The sequence below is a fragment of the Thunnus thynnus genome, chromosome 20 (genome assembly GCF_963924715.1).
Source record: "Thunnus thynnus chromosome 20, fThuThy2.1, whole genome shotgun sequence".
Taxonomy (NCBI): domain Eukaryota; kingdom Metazoa; phylum Chordata; class Actinopteri; order Scombriformes; family Scombridae; genus Thunnus; species Thunnus thynnus.
Genome location: NC_089536.1, coordinates 7,079,152 through 7,104,756, shown reverse-complemented (window position 1 = coordinate 7,104,756; position 25,605 = coordinate 7,079,152). Strand labels below are relative to the sequence as shown.

The 25,605-nt window shown below is 39.7% G+C and overlaps 1 protein-coding gene across 3 annotated transcripts in view; it reads left to right on the top strand.

Annotated features, from left to right (window-relative positions):
• scn4aa (sodium channel, voltage-gated, type IV, alpha, a) overlaps positions 1–24,863 on the top strand; it is a 30,529-nt gene extending 5,666 nt beyond the window's left edge. The window contains exons 2-27 of one of the 3 annotated variants that reach the window (XM_067576230.1): positions 2,816–3,131; positions 3,461–3,579; positions 4,781–4,870; positions 4,970–5,098; positions 5,367–5,458; positions 6,006–6,299; positions 6,394–6,457; positions 6,613–6,754; positions 6,903–7,100; positions 7,208–7,378; positions 7,520–7,649; positions 8,191–8,429; positions 8,533–8,706; positions 8,820–9,176; positions 11,710–12,162; positions 15,236–15,277; positions 15,479–15,614; positions 15,781–15,935; positions 16,052–16,225; positions 16,342–16,464; positions 16,797–17,078; positions 17,652–17,705; positions 19,204–19,341; positions 19,471–19,575; positions 19,870–20,140; positions 20,266–24,863. In XM_067576230.1, coding sequence (XP_067432331.1) covers positions 2,865–3,131; positions 3,461–3,579; positions 4,781–4,870; positions 4,970–5,098; positions 5,367–5,458; positions 6,006–6,299; positions 6,394–6,457; positions 6,613–6,754; positions 6,903–7,100; positions 7,208–7,378; positions 7,520–7,649; positions 8,191–8,429; positions 8,533–8,706; positions 8,820–9,176; positions 11,710–12,162; positions 15,236–15,277; positions 15,479–15,614; positions 15,781–15,935; positions 16,052–16,225; positions 16,342–16,464; positions 16,797–17,078; positions 17,652–17,705; positions 19,204–19,341; positions 19,471–19,575; positions 19,870–20,140; positions 20,266–21,554 — 5,688 coding nt within the window. In that variant the 5' untranslated portion in view covers positions 2,816–2,864 and the 3' untranslated portion in view covers positions 21,555–24,863. Of the gene's footprint in view, positions 1–2,815; positions 3,132–3,460; positions 3,580–3,743; positions 4,871–4,969; positions 5,099–5,366; positions 5,459–6,005; positions 6,300–6,393; positions 6,458–6,612; positions 6,755–6,879; positions 7,101–7,207; positions 7,379–7,519; positions 7,650–8,190; positions 8,430–8,532; positions 8,707–8,819; positions 9,177–11,709; positions 12,163–15,235; positions 15,278–15,478; positions 15,615–15,780; positions 15,936–16,051; positions 16,226–16,341; positions 16,465–16,796; positions 17,079–17,651; positions 17,706–19,203; positions 19,342–19,470; positions 19,576–19,869; positions 20,141–20,265 lie in introns of those variants that run through there. The other 2 variants (XM_067576228.1, XM_067576229.1) reach the window with 2 other exon arrangements.
• Positions 24,864–25,605: the final 742 nt, after the last annotated feature.

Here is a 25,605-nt window from a genome sequence, read left to right as displayed (position 1 = left end):
GGCCCCATGTAAAATAGAAGGTAGTAGAGAGAGGAGTCAGCTTGGTAAGATAAGTTGGCATGCCGTCCTGTTTATCGGAGGGATGTGAGGCGCAGAGCGAAAGCTCAGCCAGGAAGGAATGAGCAGAGTCATCGGGCTTCTGTAACACGACGCTCCGTCTTGATTGCCTGTAGCAGCTGGGAAGCCACTGTATCTGTGGGAGTGTGTGCGTCTCCTCACATATGCATAATTTTCTGTTCAAGTGAGGTGGTTTGAGCGGCTATTATACTACATTCATGTGTGTGATCAGTGGCTATCACTGCACATCAATGTGTTTATCTCTTAATGCCATATTCATTGCACAGTTTGATCTCCGTGTCTTATATGTGTGAACTCAAGAACGCTTCTTTGTTTACAGTCTGTTACCAGCTTGTTTGTCTGTTTTGGTGATTAACGCCATATCTGTATTCTTTGCATAGTCTCTGTATTTTCGTTTCAGGAAATGCAGACATTAAACTTAAGTTTAACAGACATTATTGCCAATAGTGATGTTACAATGCGACAGCCTATACATGTCTTGTTGATTTTAGTGACTTTTCATTGTGTCTATAAATGATCTATGTTTCTCTTGGCTTTTGCTGTACTTCAGTGTATTAACACAAGTTTCTTAAATACATTTTTCTTGTTAGTTAAGTTGTGATTTTGTCTGGAAATGTTTCCCTACACATACACATTTTCTACTTAAAATTATGCAACATTTGCTAAATGCATATTGATACTGCTACATTCTGGCAAATACATTAACCCACTGAATTTATTTTTGTCACCAGTTGCACAGAGTTCTTGACTTATACGCTTCCACCATCAGTTTAAGTGTTTATACACTTACATAATAACAAAAAAATCTGATACTTATGAGCAAGAGGTGGTGTCTTTTGATTTATAGTGGAGTGACCATCCTAACTTGGCAACATGTGATCATCATTCAGAAGTATATTTAGGTTAGATTTCATAAAATAAATAAATAAAAGTTAGAGAATACTATTACTTTATTATGTTTGTGATAGCAGAAGTCTAACCTTAGTTGCTCCAGAGAAAATAAACCAAGTGATCCTAACTGGTTGCTAAACACATCAAAGGATGTAAGCAAATGCCACTTGGACCTGATATGGAGCGTCTAGGTTAGCAGATATCATATTACATTTATGTACACAGGTAATGTCATGGTCTCTTTAGAACGGTGGGAAAGTCCAAGCTCTCCTGAGTGCGTCTAGTCATCTTGTTACCATCTTGACACTTTGAAGCGCTCACGGTGTAGCGAGGGCAAGGGTGCAGGATCAGAGATATGGGGCACAGGTGGAGGGCAGGAATGAGGGAGCATGAGGGGGCTGGTCGTAAATTAAAGCAGATAAGACCTATGATCATCACCAACACTCAGGACACGTATGGAGACGTAAAAGCTTTAGTGCTATGGTTTCCAACCTTTTTGGCTTGTGACCCCTGAAAACAAAGCTGTGTCTACTTGTGGTCTCTAATCTTGGGTTTCAAATGTTAATACGTTTTGAGCAGTCCCACCAAAGAGGGATATTTTTCCCCTCTACACTATTCAGATTGTGTCATTTAAATAATTTTTCGAGGTCAGAAGAGTTAAAACTATCAAAATATTTCACAAACAAAGCAAAGTATTTGAGTTGCAGAACTTTGTTTTTACTTCCTTCCTGTCCCATTAATCATCTCATGGCCCCATATATATATATATATATCATGGGAACCACTGGAGGATTACTACCAGGCTATGAACCACTGCAACACAATAGTGCTGAAAAGACTATGAAATCAATCCATAAACTGATAATCAGAATATTAATTGGTGACTTTTTAACTTGTCATTAAAAATCAAGTAAAAATACCAAACATTCCTCACTTTTATACCCCTGTAAATTGCACAATTAAGCAAAATAAATCATTTTAATTTTTGCCCCTGATGACTTGTATTGGGAATTTGTCATTATTTTAATTGATTGATTGAAAAAAGCAATGTCGATTGATTGTTAGTTGCATGAAATACTACATTTCATACATGATCCTGCCTTATGACTTTTGTAAAGGGGGCACAATTGGAAAAGACTTAAAGCTGCTATGATCAATAATTTTATATCAACAATAGATCTAAAAATAACATGTAATGTGATTGACGCTGCTCGCCGTGATGAGCCCAGAGAGAATTATCACCCGACTTTGCAGCTCCTCTCAGCTCTACGGAGTGTTAAAGTGTCTTTCAGCTCACTGTTTTGGTTTTACAGCCTGCATTTTTAGTTCCAGCCACCACTTTCATGTAGTTTTCAGACGCAGCAAGCAGTTGTTTTCTGGAAAAAAAGCTCTGATAAACCCAATATATGCTACCTGACCTGGGAGACAAATGACGTTAGCAAGTAGCTGATGAAATTAGTGGAGATATTAGTAGCTGAAGAGACAAATATTTCCCTCAGGAGTCAGTGGAGAACAAAACAGAGCTAAAAGGAGGATTTAAATTCCGCCAGAAAGAGGACGCTAAATGAATAGTAATGTTGCTCCATGTCTGGTGGATGTAACAAGCCTCTGTTTGTTAATGAGTTAGCTTAAAAAGTGATAATATGTCATATGCATATATGATAATATGTTTGCACTGCCCCCAAGTGGCCAGAAATCAGTTAATATATGGTTATTGTGTTTTTCTGATCAAATGTTAAATGTTAGCTTGTTGGTCATGGCTATAACTGGACCTGTCTCAAAACATGAGGAACTGCTGAAGCTTATGTACTGTATTCTTAGTACTTATTCATCTTCCTCCCTCCAGCTCCTCCTAGGGAAACCCCGGTGTGGCGGTATCCCTTCGCAATGCGAAGATGGCGACCCTGCTCCCTCCCCCAGGCATCGATGTGTTCCGCCGTTTCACCCAGGAATCACTGGCGGAGATCGAGAGGCTCCAGGAGGAAGTAAAAAAGGCTGCTGCAGTAGAAGACCACATCCACGACCATGAGGAGGAAGAGAAACCAACCCCACACGCTGATCTGGAAGCAGGCAAGAGTCTGCCCATGATCTTCGGAGACCCTCCACCAGAGCTCTTGAACACACCTCTGGAGGACCTGGACCCCTTCTACAAGGCACAGAAAGTCCGTCTAAGATCATTTGAGCTCACCAATAAAAAGCTCTGTTGAAACACATAAAGTAGCACAGTGCACAGTTGGCTTGACTCTGTCCTAACATAACCTTAAAATATGACAGGATGTATTACTTAACATAAATTTCTGTTATTACAACTGCATACAGTATCCCTTATGCAATGTACTGTGCACCATTTCATCTGTGGTATGAATGTGTTACAGTTAAATGTTAAGTTATTATTTCAAGATTTTCATCACTAAGTGTTTATTGAAATGTCTTTTTTAGGATATGGAATATACTAGCTTGCATTCATGCAGATGATCTCTGTGTTTTTCAGACATTCGTTGTGATCACCAAAGGAAACACAATCTTCAGGTTCAATGCTGAACCGGCTTGCTACATTCTGAGCCCCTTTAGTGTGGTTAGGAGAGGAGCCATCAAAATTCTCATACATTCATATCCTTTAAACTATTGTTGCCAGAGCTGTTTATTATTTAGAATATTTAAGATTGAAGTAGATATAAAGTTATGTGGCTGTTGAGGAGGAAAAGAGTCTCCTTAAGTGAGGCAAAGCAAGTTTATCTGTATAGTACAATTCAACAACAAGGCATTTACAATTGAAACCAATCAATCTTTTTTTTTTTTTTTATGTAGTACCTTTCATACAAGTCAAATGCAATTCAAAGTGCTTTACAAGTGATCAACAAATGCAACACAGGTTGTTAAATATGGACTGGGACACTAATAAACAACAAGATACAAGTAAAATGCAAAAAATTAAAACTGTGACTTGTAAAATAAAAATAAGTAAATAATAAAAGATAATGATAGATTAGAAAGAAAGGTAACCTACTTGAATAAGACACCAATAAAATATAAGTGGATGGTAAGAGAACAGTTAAAATAATAATATAAAAACATAAAACATTGCACAAAATATATAGATTACAATAAAACAGTAAAATTTTACAACTATAAAATTGTAAGACACTAAATCAAAGCCAGGTTAAACAGATGGATTTTTAGTCTATGTTTAAAAATATCATTATGTTATCAGCCTCGGAGCGTAACGGCTGATAGCAACATCACAAAAAGTTTCCGTTCTGCTTTCTGGAGCAGCTAATAGAGAACCAAAGGATCTGAGGGGCCGTCCTTGTTCATAAATTTAAAGCATTTCTGATCAAAAGTCTGGTGCAAGGCCATGTATTGCCTTATAAATCAATAAAAGAATCAATATGAAAACTGAAAGACCACCAGCGTAGATCATAAAACAGGCGTCATGTGTTTCTCGTCTTAGTCAGCACTCGAGAAGCGGAATTCTGGACTAATTGTAGCTGATTTGTTGTATATATTTTTTGGCAAAGAGTTAAATAGAAAGTAAATATAAGTTGAAATAGATATAAGACACATAAAACTGGAGACTAAACATTAACAGTGCAGCTATAGTGCAGTGTGCGATATGAATAGTTCAAAATGTAATTTAATATGAGGCAGTGGCAAACAGAAAAATCTTAAGCCTTTATTTAAAGAGCTGAGAGTTGGAGCAGACCTCAAGTTTTCTGGGAGTTTGTCCCAGATATGTGGTGCGTAAAAACTGCGGCAATGACTGCTATGTACTGTATGTAATGTCATGTTTGTTTCCTTAACCCTTAATTAAATTATTTAGTATGTTCATCATGATTACAATTCTATCGAATTGCGTGTTCATGACGATGAGCAACCCACCAGCATGGAGTAAAACTGTTGAGTGAGTACATCGTTCATAGTTTTATTGTGGTTTTCAGTAATTCCAGCGATACATTTAAATACAACCTTCACTGATTCATGTTGCGTAATTTCTCCGTAGGTATGTTTTTACTGGTATTTATACCTTTGAGGCAACAGTCAAAGTGTTGTCTAGAGGTTTCTGTGTTGGATCGTTTACATTCCTTCGAGATCCATGGAACTGGCTGGATTTCATGGTGATCAGCATGGCGTAAGTATCTGAGGGCGCTTTTATCTAACTATGTACTTAAATGTAATAATAGAAATATGGTTCTGATGTTTTTTTTTTTACTGTATGCAGTTATCACATAGCCATTTATCCAAAGACAGTTGAGAACATTTAAAAAACTAAACATATTTGAAAGCTGATATTGTGGATATTTACTTTATTTTTTGTGCATTTTCCCATGGACAGTAATATTAACATGTGTTGCCTTTGCTCTAATTGCATAATTGTGTTAATTTATGTCTCTCCATAGATACGTCACTGAGTTTGTTGACCTTGGCAATGTGTCAGCCCTCAGGACATTTCGTGTACTTCGAGCCCTTAAAACAATTACTGTGATTCCTGGTAATCTTTCTGTTATTTAATATTTTATTGAGCATTTTTTAAACTCTTTGTATGGTGCAAATAAGTGGAATTTATTTACTGAGTGTGAGTGAGTATATCAGCAAATATGAACAATTTCAGAGTCAGCATATGACTGCACCTCGTAACCTTTCATCTTTTGATTTTGATCTTTTACTGAAATTTACTGGTGTTGTAATGTTAATTGTGATGTGACAACATTTATAGAGTTAAACTGTACTCTAAAGCAGTGGTTTACAACCTCTTTTTGTCTTGTTACTGCTTAAAACAAAGTTTACCCTGGTCAAAGTTTGCATATGTGACCAGTCCAACAAAAATCCCTCCTTCTGAGATTGGTTTATTTTAACAATTTGGGAGCCCAAAGACGTAAAATTATCATGTAGTTTATGAGAAACACAGTAAAGATGAGGGAAAAAAAATCTAAAAGAAAACAATTGTGTTTTACAGAAATATATTTTTTCTGCCTCTCTATTCTGTGACATGCTACTGACGTATTATATGTATTTGTATTTGACTTTTATTTTGTCAGGTTTGAAAACCATTGTGGGCGCTTTGATCCAGTCAGTGAAGAAAATGGTGGATGTCATGGTTCTGACCGTCTTTGCTCTTGCGGTTTTTGCCCTTGTTGGGCTTCAACTTTTTATGGGAAATCTGCGACACAAATGCATACGATGGCCCATCCCAGCAAATGATACAGACTTTGACTTCTTTAACACCACCTCCGTATTTAACGACACTCTGTCCTTCAACGACACCATGGGTTTCAACGCTACAACATATTCAAACAGTACCTTCAATTTCACTGAATATATCGAAAACCCAGGTATGTTTAACACATATTATGTCTCATTTTATGATGTTCTGATGTTCTCCTCAGTGGAGTAGACTTGACTCTGTCTTTTCTTGTTTGGTTATAGATAATCAGTATTTTTTGGAAGGCAGCCTAGATGCTCTTATATGTGGAAACAGTTCTGATGCTGGGTATGTTTTACTCACACTGAGACTACAATGCTAATTTTGTCTGGTCAATTTCTTTAAGTTTGTTTAAGTTAAGCTTGATATTCACAATAGTATTTTTTCAGTCTGAGTCTGAGTTGAGTGTGATTTGGAGGCTGACTCCTCTTCCCTTTTCATAGAAAGTGTCCAGAAGGATACACATGCATGAAGGCTGGGAGAAACCCCAACTTTGGCTACACCAGCTTTGACACTTTTGGCTGGTCCTTCCTAGCCCTCTTCAGACTCATGACACAGGACTACTGGGAGAACCTTTTCCAGCTGGTTGGCACTTCTTTCATTTGTTAGAAATAGATCTACGAGTTATTTTCTCAAACATTAGCAAAACTTGGAACATTTTCTTTTTAACATTACAGTCATGAAAAGAAATTTGTCCTTAGTTCTCGTAGCTTCTTTTTTGTTCCAAACATAGATCCTGCGGGCGGCTGGAAAGACATACATGCTGTTCTTTGTGGTGGTTATCTTTCTGGGCTCCTTCTACCTCATCAATCTCATCCTGGCTGTGGTAGCCATGGCTTATGAAGAACAGAATCAGGCATCTCAGCGAGAGGCCATAGAGAAAGAGGAGGAGTTCCAGCGACTACTAGAGCAACTTAGGAATCAAGAACAGGTAACTATCACAAGAAATAAGGGGTAACAGTGTTAATTGTTAACAAATAAATCATATTTTCAGTAAAATTGAGGCAACAATGAAGTACTGTATCTTCTACCAAACAGGCCCAACTTCTTGGGAGCCAAGCCAGTCTAACCAGTAAGAAGTCGCTCAGTCATCACACAGCGTCTGAGTTGGCAGATGATGAACGGAGCCTCGAACATGATGAAACTGTCAAAGACTGTAACGGGAGACTTATTCCCCAGCTCATCATCAGATCGCCAACCATGGAGGAGGTTAGGCGAGTTTAGTCCAGAAACAGTTAATCTGATTGATTTGGATGTTTTATAAGAAGCTTTTAGTCTTTGAATTTGAATTGTGATTTTGAAGATTTTGAGGAGCTTGTGACTGACAAATTTTACTGACATATTTTACAGTCTGCTCTTGATTATGAACTCAAAGAGATGTCATTAGGCTCTGCGCACAGCATGCTTCATCTGGACCAACCAAGCCTGACAAAGAGATCTTCTAGTGCTATGACTGTGCTCACTGCAGCTACTAAGGAAGGTACAGTGGCCATTGAGATAGAAACTTAACATTGATAAAGCACTGACAATTATACACACAGAATCCCTATATTTACTATGTTTACTTATGACACCATAATGTCTATTTTAGGTTACTGTTTTTTGGCTTAGTGGGAGGCTGAACAGATTTGAAAGTGTCAAGTCCCTCCAGGGAATGAAGAGATACACGAGGCTTAGTTGCAGTTTCATAGAGGCAATGCTCTAATGTGAGCTGTAATTGCTTAGATTATCAAGCAGTTGTTAACATTATACACTCATGTATCCAGGGCCAACACAGTAGCATTGTCTTGAGCTTGCCACAGTTGAGCTAATCACATTGTGTGTGGGAGAGATCCCTGTTAGCATTCAATGTCAAGCCCTAATGGTGTTAAGCTTGGACTATTTCAGCCCAACTATGACCTGGCACAGAAGAGGATTTTAATATTGTATCATGCATGTCACCTGAAGATAACCTACATGCTTCCATAAAATTGATAGTAGCCTACTTATAAAATTTTTCCTCTCTTTCTGTCTTTGTCTAGAGCTGGAGGAGGCTCAGAGGCCGTGTCCACCTCGGTGGTATAAGTTTGCCGACAAGTTCCTGAAGTGGGACTGCTGCGAGTCCTGGGTGGTCTTTAAAAAGTGGGTGCACTTTGTGGTGATGGACCCTTTTATCGACCTGACCATCACCATCTGCATTGTGCTCAACACCCTCTTCATGGCCATGGAGCACTACCCCATGACCCCGGAGTTTGACTACATGCTCTCAGTGGGGAATCTGGTGAATATGTGCCACATTAAATTGAAATTACACCGCAGAAATATTCCAGCATCTCAGACCTGATCTTGCCAGTGGCTGTAAAAGAAAATCTTTACCCTTTCAGGTTTTCACTGGAATCTTCACATCAGAAATGTTCTTTAAACTTATCGCCATGGACCCTTACTACTACTTTCAAGTTGGCTGGAACATTTTCGACAGCATCATTGTCACTCTCAGTCTGGTGGAGTTAGGCCTGGCGAATGTCCAGGGCCTGTCTGTCCTCAGGTCCTTCCGTCTGGTGAGACACAATCATTGAATTCATTGATATCTATTTAAATGATATTACATCTTTACTGTCTTTATTTGTCATTCTGTTGGATTGTTTGTGTTTCTGTCCTGTGTTGGAGATAGCTTCGTGTCTTCAAACTAGCCAAGTCCTGGCCCACGCTCAACATGCTGATAAAGATCATTGGTAACTCAGTAGGAGCTTTAGGAAACCTGACTTTGGTGCTGGCCATCATTGTCTTCATCTTCGCTGTGGTGGGCATGCAGCTCTTTGGCAAGAGCTACAAGGACTGTGTGTGCAAGATCTCCGCAGACTGCGTGTTGCCACGTTGGCACATGAACGACTTCTTCCACTCCTTCCTCATTGTGTTCCGCATTCTGTGCGGGGAGTGGATCGAGACCATGTGGGACTGCATGGAGGTGGCCGGGCCTGCAATGTGTTTAGTGGTCTTCATGATGGTGATGGTCATTGGAAATCTAGTGGTGAGTGCAACAGTTATTCAGTCACTATTGATACATTGTCTTGAATCTGAAATAATGACTGATATGGAATTTTAACTACGTGTTTAGACTGCAAACATCAATGCATCAAAAAAATATATGACAGGAGCTGCATTGGTGGGCGTGTGTTCCTTATGCAGCAGAAACTGCATGTGAAACCCAATACTGAAAGTGTTGTGACACTGAAGTTACACAAGCTCAGACATTTCAGTTTCAAGTAGAAATTTTGGTCCTGTTTTGGCCAAAATTCATGTGTGGGACATTAATGCTACAGTGTGGAGAGTTTCACATTTTGTGCTCAGATAACATCATAAATCACAATCATGAAAACAGCTCTTTCTCACATTTACACCTACAAATCTTTACTACATGTTTGCAAACTTGAATATCTCATGGAGAGTTTTTTTTCACAGGTTTCAAAAGTGGGATATACAACCACAGGCTTTGAAATGATTTCTGAACATTGTTTCACAAGCTCAAAATCTTATTGTCCCTTATTTGAGGGGGTTGCTTTTTTAACACGGTGCTATAAATGTTGATTTGCAGCTGATAAATGTGTGAGAAAACTACAATCTTTAGGGCAAATAGCTATTTCTCTGTTTTAGGATACAATCAGGGTAAAAATGAGAGAACATATCGATATCTTGTGGCTGTGTTGATGAGTATACAGTCATTGCCTATCCTGCATAAATCATTTTGTTGCTGTCACTCCGAACAACTGTCATCACTGTGTGAAGCTGTAAAGCTGACAAACCGTTTTGTAAAATCTTTGTAAATCTAATAGTTATCTTATTATAATGCCGAGAGATTTTGTGGTCAGCAAGTCTCAACAGTCTATTGTTAACCCCTCAGCTGAGGGATGCCGAGGACAGACAGACACAGCTGGGGAGCACAACTGTTTCTAACAGGGGTCATTATAGCATACTAGGCATTACAGTATGACTACATACTGTACAGTATTTACACATATCTAAACACATAAGAGTACATCATGAAATGTGGTTTTTGATCATTATAATGTGACTCAAATAATCACTTGAGCAACACAGTAAACACAGATGTTCACAGATTCTAATGTAAAGAATATCACCATGTTTTATTTCCTATGATAACTGTTAAATTCATTCATCTGTACCAACCTTTTCACACAGTGAAATTGCAAGAAGAAGCAGCAGAGTTTGTGATGCATAGTAAGGAACCCTGCGTGTCTGGAGTATGGAAACATTGTCCGTGACATTTCATCTTGGCCTCACTGAACAAGGACATACAGATGATGCAGATGATCACTCTTAGACATCATTAGAGCATCATATTTAAAGACTGGAGCCAAAACCATTTCCTGTCAGGCTATTCTTAGATATGAAAAGGAAATGCTGACAAAAGTGTTGTGCCGGCTGCACTCTGCCAAAATTGTTGCCGCTTTTTTGTGTCACACACTCCACCCCCAATTTCTCCAGCATGCGTTCACCTCCCACATAATATTCACACTATTTGCACTGACATAAAGGCACATAGTATGCTCACACACTTCACGGGAGGGAGGTTTCTATTTAAATCAAATGACTTGAGCCACCAAACAGTGGTTTTGACCTTGAGTATGTGCTAAGATACGGCTCAAGCAAGCATGCTGCCACTGAGGGAACAAACACAGACAGCTGAGCGAGCAGAGCTCAGGTGGCAGAGGGGCTGGGTGTTAAGGAGAAGTCATTTGATAGCAGATTGAACTGTAATTGATGAAGAGGTAAAGGTAGAAATCTTTAAGTGATAGTTCAATATTTTGTGAAATACAGTCAGTTGGGACACACCGTCCCATTCCCTTGAATGAGAAAGTGTGTCCTTTTGTACTGTATACACATACAATATGTTCATTTTCTTGCCAAGAGTTAGATCAAAGGATTGATCCCACTCTCATGTCTGTCTGTTAAGTATGTCTGTCCACTGTCGAGCCTGTGATTTGTGCACCTCATCCTTTACCCTCAGCCCTCTTTACTGTTTCACAGCTCCTACACTGGAATGCGAGAGATCAGCCTCCCCCTGGCCTGTGTAACCATGATCTCCCGCTAAACCTGGGAAATGGGAACCGAGAAATTGACTAACAGGTTTTAGGAACTAAAGATAGCTGTGTCGGCAACAGGAGGCAGGCGACATATTATTTACTGATGTGCCATCACACAACCAGTTTGATATGTGAGGTGTATATGAGCTACTCCTGACTTTTGTGATTAGTTCAGCTGTGTTGGCACACTTTCACCACACTGACTTTGTTTCATGCTTAGCCACAAGAAAAGTGTGTAAATATTTCACTTGCAGATCCAGTACAGAATGATATGAAGCTCAAATAAAATGTGTTTTTTTGCATTGACTCTCAATTCAGAAAAAATGTAATATTTAGGATTATTTAATTCTTATTCACAGACCAGACATGACTGAAAAATGACCGTGTGCCATGCTTGCAAGGCAAAATGTTAGTGTATATTTTATCATTACCTCTCACTCCTTCAACCTCTTTCCTCAGGTGTTGAACCTCTTCCTCGCCTTGCTGCTCAGCTCGTTCAGTGGAGACAACCTCGCGGCAGGAGACGAGGACGGAGAGCTGAACAACCTCCAGATTGCCATTGGCAGGATCACACGGTACATGAACTGGTTTAAAGCGTTCATCGTTCGAAGGATCCTCCAGTTACTGGAAAGAAAGCCGCCGGAGTCTGAGGAGGGCCCGGTGGATGACGAGGACCCTAAAATGGAGGGGCTTGAAATGAACCACATGGACACCAGTCAGAACTTCAAAATGGCAGATGGGATATCTAATTGTTTGGTTGAACGCCGGCCCTCTGGATTTATTGTGGATGGAGAGCTCACTCTCAATGTACCAATTGCCCAGGGCGAGTCAGACTTTGAAAACCTGGGTGAGGATGATGAGGATGACACTAATGACTCTGTTTCAGATGAGAAAGATAACCAACATAACTCAGTAAGTAGATATATCAATCTACCTACCTACTGTATCTACCTATCTATCTATCTATCTATCTATGTGCATTTGTTATACATCACCTATTACAGTGATAACTGAAAAACTTATAAAATGCTAATCAAAATGATAGTTTAAACAATATAAATCAAGTTTTCTGATCACAGGCTGTCCTGTCTAACATTAATCTTTATGCTTTGTCAATCATCTGATCGTCGATCAGGATGAACCTATTCCACACAAAGTACTTCACCTCATTTCATGACACACTGACAGCATGTAATTCAACATCATACAAACTAGAAGACAGATGGACTGTTGCCAACATGGACAAGTCGCCCAAAAATGACCTATACTTCTCCTACACACCTCACAAAGCAAGGGGGATGATGTGATGCAATGCTGTGTGTTTTTTGTGTACGCTATGTGATAGACCGTTACAGAGCCAAATTGAAAGTAATTTCTCAAAAATCCGAAAATCTTAATGTTTAATTCTTCTGAAATTTAATATTTTGCTTTCAAAGCACTGTTGGTGTTTAAAGGCCCTGCGTGACCTTAGTATAGTACACCTACACAGGTGCCTGATTACACCTCTTCACGAACTGTATGGGCGTCTGCAGACTGTGCTTGACATTTCCCTCACACTCTGTTAACCTTTTAGGGTGGGACAACATACACCTTCATCATTCTGTTTATACATGTAGGGCAGAGTGAAGCTTCCTGTATGGTGAGGTGGGTTTGGGTGGAAGCAGTGGATTGGATCTATTGATCTGTCTGATGGCCTGAGGATAAAAGATGTCCCTCAGCCTAGAGGTCCTCCAATTCTACTTCTGCACTTGCCAGAGGGCATTAGTGTGAAAAACCTGTGTTGGGGGTGGTTGGAGTCTTTAATGATGCTACTGTCTCTTCTATGGACTCTCCGGTGATAGAATCCTGCAGAGATGGTTGGGGCACCCTGATGATCTTCCCAGCAGTCTTTAACACTCTCTGCAGGCGTTTGTGGTCCATGGCGGTGCTGTTTCCATACCACACAGTGATGCAGGTGGTCAAAATGCCCTCTATGATGCAAATGTAGAAGCTGCTGAGAATCCTCAGTGTCATGCCAAATTTCCTCAGTCTCCTTAGAAAGTATAGCCGCTGTTGTGCTTTCTTGACCGGCTGCGTGATGTTACATGTCCAGTTGAGGTCATTACTGATGTGGATGCCCAGGAATCTAGAACTGCTGACCCTCTCCACCTCAGACTCACGGATTGTCAGTGGTTGATGAGGTCTCTTCTCCTTCCTCATGTTCACTACCATCTCCTTGGTCTTATCTGTGTTTAGGGAGGTTGTTGTTGTCACACCATGTCACTGGACTTGCCACCTCTCCTCTTTATGCCAAGAACCCCAGTCATCAGACCAATGACTGTGGTGCCGTCAGCAAATTTCAGGATAGTGCTGTCCTTGTCTGAGGCAACGCAGTCGTAGGTGAATAGTGTGTAGAGCATGTGGCAGAGGACACATCCTTGTGGGGTGCCAGTATTCATCATCGCATTGTTTGAGGTTAGATTTCCAATTATGACACATTGCAGTCTGCTAGTGAGGAACTCTAACAGTCAGTCACAGAGTGTGGGGTTCAGGCCAAGTTTGTTTGTGAGTTTGTGGGGGAGGACTGTATTAAAGGCTGAGCTGTAATTGATGAAGAGCATTCTGATGTGAGCATCTTTGTTTTCCAGGAAGGAGAGGGCTATGTGCAGAGCTGCAGAGACAGCGTCCTCAGTGAATCTGTTGGGGTGGTATGCATACTGCAGAGGCTTCAGTGAATGGATGTGGGCCAGAACCACTCTCTCAAAGCACTTCATTATGATTGGAGCGAGTGCAACTGGCCTGTAGTCATTCAGACAAGTGACTGGGCTCCTTTTGGGGACTGGGATGATGGTGGTGCTTTTAAAACAGGTTGGAAGTGTGGCCTGTGCAAGGGACAGGTTAAAGATGGAGGTGAAAACATCAACAAGTTCTGTAGCACATGTCCTGAAGGCCTGCCTGGGGACATTATCTGGGCCTGCTGCCTTGCAGGGGTTATTTCTCCTTGGGACTTGTGTACATCAGCTGGTGAGACAGTCAGTGAGGGTTCTTGCATGTTGTGTGAGAGTCTCCTCTGTGTTTTGCTGTTGGAGGTCTCAAAATGGGAACAGAAGTTATAAAGCTGTTCAGGTAGGGAGATGGTGGTGTTGGTTATTTCCATGGTGGTGCCCTTATAGTCTGTGATCTGCTGTAGGCCTTGCCACGTGCATCTGGCATCAGCAGTACAGTAGTAGCCTTCCAGGTTCTGTTTGAATTGCTGTTTTGCCTCTCTGATTGTTTTCCGCAGTCTGTACTTTGTTGTTTTGTACTGCATCTCATTGCTTGATCTAAACGGAAGAGAGTGAGCACTCAGAATGTGTCGTACTTGACTGTTCATCCAGGGCTTCTGGTTTGGATATTTTGTGCAATGCAAGTACTGATTTAACCACTCACACATTCGGCGTACTGCTTTATGTTTATAGAAGAATTCTCTTGTGTGGCTGCAGCTTTAAACACATCTCAGTCTGTGTGTACAAAACAGTCGTGCATAATGCTCTCAGTATCTGAGAGTTTGACTAATTAATTCATGGGGGTAGTCTGTTTGAGTTTTTGTCTGTAACTTCAGAGGTCTGTAATCGGCAGAAGAGCAAACACCTGTGCAAATGTGCAGGGCCTTTTGGAGCTGTGTCCAACATCACCCCCCATTGACTATACAGTCCACTACATTTAGTCTTAGCCACAAAAATCCTCAGTTTGAAATATATGCATGATATAGTTCCCTCAAAAGAATCCCATAATGAAACGACTGATTTGATTTGAATTATTGAAAAAAGTTATTTTGGCCAACAGCCTAAAATTTCACTGCCTGACAGTCTTGTTAACTTGACAAAAACAAACTAATAATGGCAAGTTAATGAATAATTATATCCTAAAATATGTTTTTTAAGGATAATAAGCTTGTGTGCAAGATCTTTGTCTTGCTGCATATGAACACTTACTTGCGTTAATTCTTTATTCCTGTGCTTTTCAGGAAAACTTCGAAGTTGACAATAGTCTGTTAAGAGATGTCAAAGTGAGTAACTCTGGACCCACATATAATTATGTTGTCTCTGAACGTATGCATAAAAGCAACATGTGTTTCCAATTAAAATCTGTAGGTTGACGCATGTTAAGATCATTAATATGTGGTGTTCTACTCAAAATAGACGGGGTAAGATTCATTAATGTATATTAGTGGCTTTGTAACCAAGCTTCAATTGTGAATCTTGACTAGCTGATGGGTGTTTTGGAGGATGATGGGGATTCATCAGTATGCAGCACAGTGGACTATCAACCACCTGAGCCTGAACCAATAATAGTGGAAGAAGAGGAGCCTGAACCAGTGGAACCAGAGGCCTGCTTCACTGACAGTATGAAAAACCTACCGTAAAACAGAATCACTTAACCATGAACTGTTTACTTCTCACAGACAATGATGCAGTAATCCCTTTTCTTAGTACCAGTGCTCAACGATGTTGAAATCTAATCTGATATTCTTTGAGTAATTCAGAATCCTTCATTTTCCTCTCCCCTCAGGCTGTGTCAAGCGAGGGCTATGTCTTACTGTGGACATCACCGAAGGCAGAGGCAAGAAATGGTGGAACCTCCGCCGGACTTGCTTCACTATTGTAGAGCATGACTGGTTTGAAACCTTCATAATATTTATGATCCTCCTCAGCAGTGGAGCTCTGGTGAGTGCTGTCAATAGTGCAACAAATTTAGAAATGTTGGCTGTTTTATTATGGTGTCAAGATACTGTAATACTGTTATTATATGTATCAAGGTATCTAATATCTCCTATTGGCAGGCCTTTGAAGACATACACATAGAAAGACGCCGAACCATCAAAATTATTCTGGAGTTTGCTGACAAAGTTTTCTCCTACATCTTCGTCATCGAGATGTTACTTAAATGGGTCGCATATGGCTACAAGACGTACTTCACCAACGCTTGGTGTTGGTTAGACTTTTTCATCGTAGATGTAAGTTTGGACATCTTGATTTAATGCTGGCCCACAGAATGTATGCATAAATGTATTTTATGTCAGATAAAGTCCATGGTAACTCTTGAATAGGAAATGTTCTGATTCTGCCACAGATTTCCCTGATTAGTTTAGCTGCCAACTGGATGGGCTACTCTGAACTTGGACCAATCAAATCCCTCAGAACTCTCAGGGCACTAAGGCCTCTTAGAGCGCTGTCAAGATTTGAAGGGATGAGGGTAAGTTGTTGGCCACAGATGCTCATTTCATATGGAAATTGTGTACATCAATAGTGTACAATAAGGTTTGACCAATATGCATGGCTAACATTGATGAAATAAAAGATGCAAACCTGTGATCTTTCAGGCATTGGTTTACTAATTCCACTACCATGTTTGTTGATTGCATGCTTACACCATGGCTGCAGTAACAGAGCTGACTGAGGTAAGAATACGTATGACTTTGATGGCAATGACTCATAGCAAATTTGCTGCTCAGTCTTCAGAGATCATTTTCAGAACTTCATTTTATGTTTTTCTATATAATTCTAATAGTCCTCTCTGTTGGACAGGTGGTAGTAAACGCTCTTGTTGGAGCGATTCCCTCCATCTTCAATGTGCTGCTGGTGTGTCTGATCTTCTGGCTCATCTTCAGCATCATGGGAGTTAATCTGTTTGCTGGCAAGTTCTACCGCTGCATCAACACCACCACAGAGGAGCTTTTCGACATAAGTGAGGTCAACAACAGGAGCGACTGCATGGCCATCGAAGAAGCCACGCAGGATGCCCGCTGGGTCAATGTCAAAGTCAACTATGACAATGTTGCAAAGGGCTACTTGTCCCTGCTTCAAGTGGTGAGGAGTGCTAATTGTAGTAACATGAACCTTGGGAAAGAAAATCATGTCTTAAAACATAAGTTGTTCTAGCCTGGTATCGCCAGATCAATTCGCAAATGCAAATTAGTCTGGAACTTCTCAGTTCATTTTCGATTTCCAAGGGGTGTTATCAACGGCGCAAATTGCCTCTGGATGCAATTGGATAGACCTACAACCAATTAGAGCAATGAAACGTGTGATGTAGCACTGAGCCCTGACCAGCAGGGCCAGTTGGTAAATTATACTAAACCTGTCGGAAGTACGGCAAACACATCTTTCATATCAACAAATCTTTAAGTGCAGATGTTCTTCTTTTAGAGAAAATATACCGTCCAGTTTTTTAATACTGTCGCAATAGTGGACATATTAGATAGACGGTTGTGATTGGCCTGTCTATGGCCAGGTCAGGTGGAAATCTGTCTGAGCAGGAGGGGGGCCAGATGCATCTGTCAGAGCAAATAAAACATGAGCTTGCAGATTCGTCTGGTTCCCAGGCTAAAGTTGTTCTATACAATGGCGCACATTTTGATACAATTTTCTCTGTATTTGCAGGCAACTTTTAAAGGTTGGATGGACATCATGTATGCTGCCGTTGACTCAAGAGAGGTAATTATTACAGTGTTTTCAGTAATTTCAGTATTCAAACATTATATTTAGCATTAAATATGTAAATAACCCTTTGTTTTACTGTCACATGTACCATTACTGTATACTTGCTAATAAAATGAAACTGAGACTTAAGTCCCTTCGTTTGGGACAAACTCAGTCTAATTCTCTATATTCATGTATACTTTGTTTTTGGTAAATTACAAAATTACTTAATACTTAGAATGCAGGTGAGACATCTTATGGCAAAATACTCTTCAAAAAGGCTTTTGTCCTTAAACATTAAGTCAATTGTTTTGTGAGAATGCATGGTTCAGCAGTAAGGCTTGCCAGATTGCCCGGGGAAAGTAAAATGCCACATTGGGCTCGTAAATTTAGCAACTCACCTTCCCTGATCGGGGCAAGTGTTTTAAAAAAAAAAGAAGTAAAAAAATAATAAAATAAAAAATGTTTCAATCATTTTTTTCTCGATCATCATTGTATCATAAATTATGTTCTCATTGTCATTGCAAATTGGAATTGCCCTTCCCCTTGCATGCATCGGAGGATATTGGCAGACGTCGTTGGCCAATCAAGAATTGAGTAGGCTCGTAGTGTTATGCGTGGAACAAACATCCCTCAGGTTTAATATGAGCACTGTCAAATAGAGGAATCAGTGGAGCAGGTAATTTTTCACTGCAATAAATACTCTCGAGAACGAGAAACATTAAAGAGGGAAATCAGTAAGCTTGGAGTGGAAGAAAGGAGTCTGAAAATGTATTTGCCATCGAGTTAGAGAGTCAATTCCATTATTTGAAAGAAACTGGGCTGATTAAAAGAATTTAGTGTTCAGTGAAATAGGGGATGGGTCACATCATTTTCAATATGCAAGAATGTTTGTTGCCTCGCATCTATGGCACTCTGTGTCCTTGTTCTGGTTCATTTACTTAAAAAAAGATTAAACATGACAATTAACAACGTGTATAGGGCAAAGTAAAAACTTACTTCAACCAAGTAGGTTTCTGACCCACTTGCCCGACCAGGCAAGTGAAAAAAAAACATTAACGTTGAACCTTTTAATGGAACAATAACACACACACAAAAAAATCTCAATAACTTTTTAATAAATAAATAACTATATTGGTAAGGGGAGTGTGTATACACAGTAAGTTTTTTCCCGGGTATATGTATAGAAATATAAAAGTAGAATTTAAAAAATCCAGTTGCTTCGCAGGGTGTTAATATATTCCCCTCCTCTTTTTCGCACCACTCTGCACTTTAAATGAGAGAATATGTATGTAATATATACAGTATGTGACAGATGGTGATGGTGAAGTGAGTACCCTGCCTAAGGATCAACAAGTGCCCTTCCTTGCTAGTATTGATTTCCAGTATAACCTTGTATCCAGTGTCTCCTCAACCCTGTCTCACAATTAGTTTTCTTACTTACTAAAAGGAAAATTGTAGAGTTGAAAGGACAGCATTCTTTTAAAAATTGTATTCATTTTTGCCCTTTTAGGTTGAGGAACAACCTTCCTATGAGATCAACCTCTACATGTACATATACTTTGTCATCTTCATCATCTTTGGCTCTTTTTTCACACTCAACCTCTTCATTGGTGTCATTATTGATAATTTCAACCAACAAAAGAGAAAGATAAGTATCACATTTTTTTTTTAAAGAAGAAGTCTGCACCTGCACATCTACATTTCATTTTTGAGTTCACAAAAGTTGTCACTTAATTTAAATACCTATAATGATCTTTGTATTGTCTTTTGTCTGCACTTTGGAGATAAAGACATCTTTATGACTGAGGAACAAAAAAAATACTACGAGGCCATGAAGAAACTTGGTTCCAAGAAGCCACAGAAGCCAATTCCACGTCCAACAGTATGATATGAGTTATTTACAACTGCATGCTTATTTCATTCACTGATAATATTAGCTATTGCATATTTCACATGGCATGCATTGTATATTTTAGGGGACAGATTCAAAACTATTATCTAACTAAATGGTTTGATGTTAAAAAGTATGAACGAGGTAAGCTGAAGTAATGACACATAAGCTTGGCATGTGTGGCATGACGATGCCATCAGTGACCTCTGCACTGACCTTTTCTGCACACTGCTGGTGTGAACAGGCTAAATGACCCTATTGGATTTGTCTCCCTTTGACCTGCAGAACCTAATCCAGGGCATGGTGTTTGACTTCATCAGTCAGCAGTTCTTTGACATCTTCATCATGGTGCTCATCTGCCTCAATATGGTCACCATGATGGTGGAGACAGACAACCAAAGTCCAGAGAAGGAGGATTTCCTTTTTAAAGTCAACCTGGCTTTCATTGTGGTCTTCACTGGAGAGTGTGTGTTGAAGCTCTTTGCCCTGCGACAATACTTCTTCACCAATGCATGGAACATTTTTGATTTTGTTGTGGTCATCTTGTCAATATCTGGTATGTACATAATACATTTAAATAACTGTTATGATTCTTAAAAACTGCACATTGCTATTAAATGTAAAGAGACAATAGGTGTAAATATATCCTCCCTAATTGCAGTGCATCTCCTTGTATTTCAGGTATAATGCTCTCAGACATAATTGAGAAGTACTTTGTGTCACCAACTCTGTTCAGAGTGATCAGACTGGCCAGAATAGGCAGGATTCTGCGTCTTATTAAAGGAGCTAAGGGCATTCGGACGCTTCTCTTCGCTCTATTGATGTCACTTCCTGCCCTATTCAACATTGGCCTCCTGCTCTTCCTCATCATGTTCATCTTCTCCATATTTGGCATGTCAAACTTTGCTTATGTCAAAAAGGAGGCTGGAATCGATGACATTTTTAATTTTGAGACATTTGGTGGTAGCATTATCTGCTTGTTTCAGATTACAACGTCCGCTGGCTGGGATGGACTTTTACTTCCAATGCTGAACAGGGAGCCCCCAGACTGTGACCCAAACGTTGAGAATCCAGGTACGGATGTAAGGGGTAACTGCGGCAGCCCAGGCATGGGCATGGTATTCTTCTGCACCTACATCATCATCTCGTTCTTAGTGGTGGTCAACATGTATATCGCCATCATCTTAGAAAACTTCAATGTGGCGCAGGAGGAGAGTGGTGACGCCCTCTGTGAGGATGACTTTGAGATGTTTAATGAGACTTGGGAGAAGTTTGACTTAGATGGAACTCAGTTCATTAAGTATAGCCAGCTCTCTGATTTTTGTGATGCCTTACTGGAGCCGCTGAGGGTGGCCAAGCCCAACCGGCTTCGCCTGATTGAAATGGATCTGCCCCTGGTCATTGGGGACAGGATCCACTGCCTGGATGTCTTGATGGCTGTCACAAAGATGGTCTTGGGAGACACGGTGGAGATGGCGGCAATGCGATTGAGCATTGAGGCTAAGTTTATCCTGAACAACCCCACCTCAGACTCCTTTGCACCGATTACCACAACTGTACGCCACAAAGAAGAGGAGTGGGCTGCTGTAGTAATTCAAAGAGCTTACCGCAGCCACCTACTGAAACGCTGCATACGCCACGCTGCTTTCATGCACTGCTCTAAGAAGATGGAGAGAGAAGACAAAGATGAAGACCCACCAGAAAAAGAGGGGCTGCTTGCACGAAAGATGGGAGTGCTTTATGGTAGCAATTTGGACCTTGCAGAGGAGATGGAGCGGGCTGCTTTAGAAATTCTAGCAACCCAAGAGCTTCTTCAACTCGAGACATTGTCACATTACATAGAGGCCGAAGCTGGTCCAGAAACTCCTGAGCCAAATATCATAGTTGTACCTGTGGAAATTACTAATGAGGTTTTATTACATTCTGCCCCCAATCAACACCTTTTAAACCTGAGAGAGTCAATTGTATAGCCAACAGCAGAAGACGTTATGTCGTCCTCTTGTAGTTTTTCACCAGTCGAGGAAGTAGTGTTAACAGTTGACGCAAAGTGTCACCAATCTAGCTGACTTTTCCACATTAGATTAAGAGGTTACATCAAGCAAATGAATGTTTAAACTGCATTTTTTTATATATATATACTTAAACTTACTGTTTTTTCATGCAATATTTAATATATTGTGTCTTTTTGGGTTGAAGGTGGAACTGAAGTTCATGGTTTTCTTTGATAATAACCATACAGACATCAGCAAATGTCACCACCATTAATGCTGGCTGGGGAGGGAGAGGTAAGTAATCTTAAATCAACAAATTTGCTGTTGTAGGGTGAAATAACATCATCATCATGGACCAGAACCTGTGATATAATAGATTTACAGTGAAGAAATACATGCTGAATTGGGAAATACAGCAAAGATTTGCTCACTCCAACCCTTTCAATTATTTTTCTAAATGTATTGAGGTCTGAACATGGCATTTTTCAGTGGATATTAATGCACGCTATGGTTGAGTCCATCATTAATGCTGGCAATAACTTTACTTTTGATATGGCTATTACCAGAAAACCAAACCATGCGCCCCAGTTTCCAACCAAAGAGCAACTTGAACATCACATGACAAAACCTGAATTATCATTTCATAGGATTTTATGCTATGCTCATGTCATACACATACACATTTTTGCACACAAGCCTTCATTTTATGACAGTCAAGACTATGACTTGACTCTCTGTGTTGCCTTAAAGTGAAAGGAAATCCAACCTTTTCACTTTCTTTGATATGACATGAGTCTAGCACTATTATCCAACTCTGAGCAGTAGAAAATTAGATTAATATTCACACAGCACTACTTCACCATGAGAGCCACGCTGAAATTGTACCATTTTAGCCATTTCACTGTACTTTTCTTTTTTGAAAAATGAAACAGAGCAAATTCCTATTCCTGCTGCTTACTTAAAGTCACTTTCATGTGGAATCTCATCAGTGCAATGGCTCTACATGCTAATTCTTTCAATTAGACGCTAAAGCACATTTTTTTTATGGTGGTATTGTACATATGTAAATGGACAACTGAAAATAAGGCTTATCTTGATAACATTTATCCCAGCCTACCAGTGAAACCCTGATCTCTGCTATTCATTACTAGTTAAAGGGAAACTTTGGTATTTTTCAGTCTGGACCTTATTTTTCCATCTTTTTGTGTCTAAGTGACTAATGGGGACGACAGTTTTTGAAATTGGTCCAGTATTCAGCGAGAGTGCTTCAGCTGGCAGCCGCAAAACAGGCTGCAATGTAATCCTTTGGGGCAATAGCACCCCATCAATGAATGTCCACTAAAAGTGTTTGTTTTTGCCCCTGACAGGCTCAGATTGTTATTATAAGTGTCTGACAACATTAAGGAAATGACCTTACAGAGAAATTACACATTTTTCTTTACCTTTCACTTCATTCGGTCTATTTGTTATTGTGTCAAACAAAGTCTTGCTCAAGGAGAAGTGTCATTGTCGAAATCAGCTAAATATTCAGCCATGACTTTAAAAATCTTTTAGATAACACTAAGCTGTGCTTTCTGTACACAACAAACTCCTCCAGGCACTCCTCTCTCCAACTCTGTCATGGCTAAATATTTAGCTTATTTCGACATCTCTGGCTAGAGATTTCAGGAAGACACTTATCCTTGAGTGAGACTTGGTCAGACACAATAACAAACAGACTGGATCAAGCGAAAGGTAAAGAAAAAAATTTTATTTCTCTGTATGGTCCTTTCCATAATGTTGTCAGACACCTATAATAACAATCTGAGCCTGTCAGTGGCTAAAACAAACACTTTTAGTGGACGTTCATTGACGGGACGTTATTGCCCCAAAGGATTACATTGCAGCCTGTTTTGCGGCTGCCGGCTGAGGCGCTGTCGCTCAATACTGGACCACTTTCAAAAATCGTTGTCCCCATTAGTCACTTACACACAAGAAGTTGGAAAAATAGGGTCAAGGTTGAAAAATACTGAAGTTTACCTTTAACGATGACATGGGCCAGCTAATGCAGTTAACATTTATCCCTGAGTGGCTCATTCAGAAAGGCCCAGTTTATATTGCACTATTTATATCCCTTCCAGGTCAAGTTAGAGCAGTTGACTGTGTAAGACCGAGAGACCTTCCTGTTTTCTAAGATGATTTCATCAGTAATATATGCATGTCTAATGAATGTTTTGTCTATTTCTTTTTCTACTTTTTTTGGGTCCCCTTGTATATTAGATGATCGCAAAACTCAAAGCATGCAGTCACTTGTTTTCCATTTGGTGGGTTACCATTTCAGCAAGTTTAAAGGCTATCTGTGACTGTAAACTTAAGATGTGATGTTTACATTAACATGGTTGTTTGAAATAATGGCTAAGCTCCCAGTTAATTGCAACTGTTTTCTATATTTGTACACTAAATTACAATAATTCTAGCAATAATATAAGTACTTGGGTTGGGATCAAGTGCAGATTTTGTACTTTGACTTGATCCTAAATGAATATGAATTTCTCAAATACAGCCCACACAGCTGAATGTAGGTTTAGTTAAATCCATGACGCTGAAAGTAAGGGGATAAATCTCTTTCTGATGTATAGATAATCACACCCATTTACATTTTTTTTTATTTTAGTAAGAACCTTTATGCGCAGTGGATCTATTCATCTCAAGTCTGTCCTCATGTAGAAAGATTGCTTCACTTGCTGTTGTGTAAGTCTTAACTGAATTTAAAATGTCTTACTCTGAATATACATACATGCATAACATAAGCACTTTTACAGTTTTCTAGTTCGTTTGTTTTTTTACAATAGACTATAGAAGGTTGTCCATTATCAGAAAACAGAGCACCTTGGTAATGAGTTCTGCACCCAGGGGGGAAAAAAAAAAATCACGAATCAATGTTTCCTCTACGAGGGTCTCTTTATCTTATCCTGCTGCCACAGCATGGCAGTTATTCCTGTCAGAAGTCTGTAATGTGACCTGCAGCAATCCTACTTGAAATTGACACACTGCTGCACCACTCGGCTTTAGTCTCCTCTGATGGTACAGTAAAATTCACAAGACAGTATGCTCCTTTGTTTACATTTCTGATGGAGGGAGAGCCATACGGGAAGCTTTACTTTTACACCCACAGTCAGTGTTGCCTGTATATACAGTTCTTTTTCTTTCTTTCTTTTTTTTCATTCTGTATTGTATATTTTTATTATTTTGTTATTGTAAAAAAATGTAACTATATTGTTTGAATAAAATACTACTCATGGGGAAAAAGTAGGCAGTGAATTCATGTTGTCAGCAGGTGTATTATGGGTTGACTGAGAAACCACATTGGTACACCGAGGCCCTCTGGTGGTTGCATCCTGAGCGAGTTGTAGGGTCTTTTTCCTGTCTTGACAGTGTATTTTTGTGTAAAATCATGTTAAAGGAAAAAGCTAGCAATACCCTAATTTTTTCTTAATGTCAACAAATACCACAAAACCAACAGTGAGTGTGTTTACATGCACACGAGTATCCTGGTTATGATCAAGTTTTGAGAAACCTCGATGTTCAAGATGGAGTACTTAAATAGAAACAGGATATTGCGGCTTGTTAACACCTTACCCAGGTTTCTGATCAGTTTCTGCCATGTACGTAGGCGTGTCATCAACTAAAATTACATACTAAGTCAGTAATAGGAAAAAAATATGATGGTAAATGATGTAATGATGATCAACACACTGAAAGGGAAAGTCTGACTTTGGTAATGCAGACACTATGAAATGCGGCGCTCTTGTTGATCAGATAAAGCTAAATCTAGCAGAATAATAAATGCAGCAGACTTCAGACTGTGTTCATTCTCAGTTGTGGAGGTACAGAAATTAATGGCTAACATGGACACTGTTATGGTCATGTAAACAGGGATATATGTTTCTCATATTCCATCTAAGTCCATTCATTTCTATGTAAATCCCTTTGAAAAGAAACTCAATCATTTCCTAAAACAGATGGGTCCTGCAATTCTTAGCCAATGTGA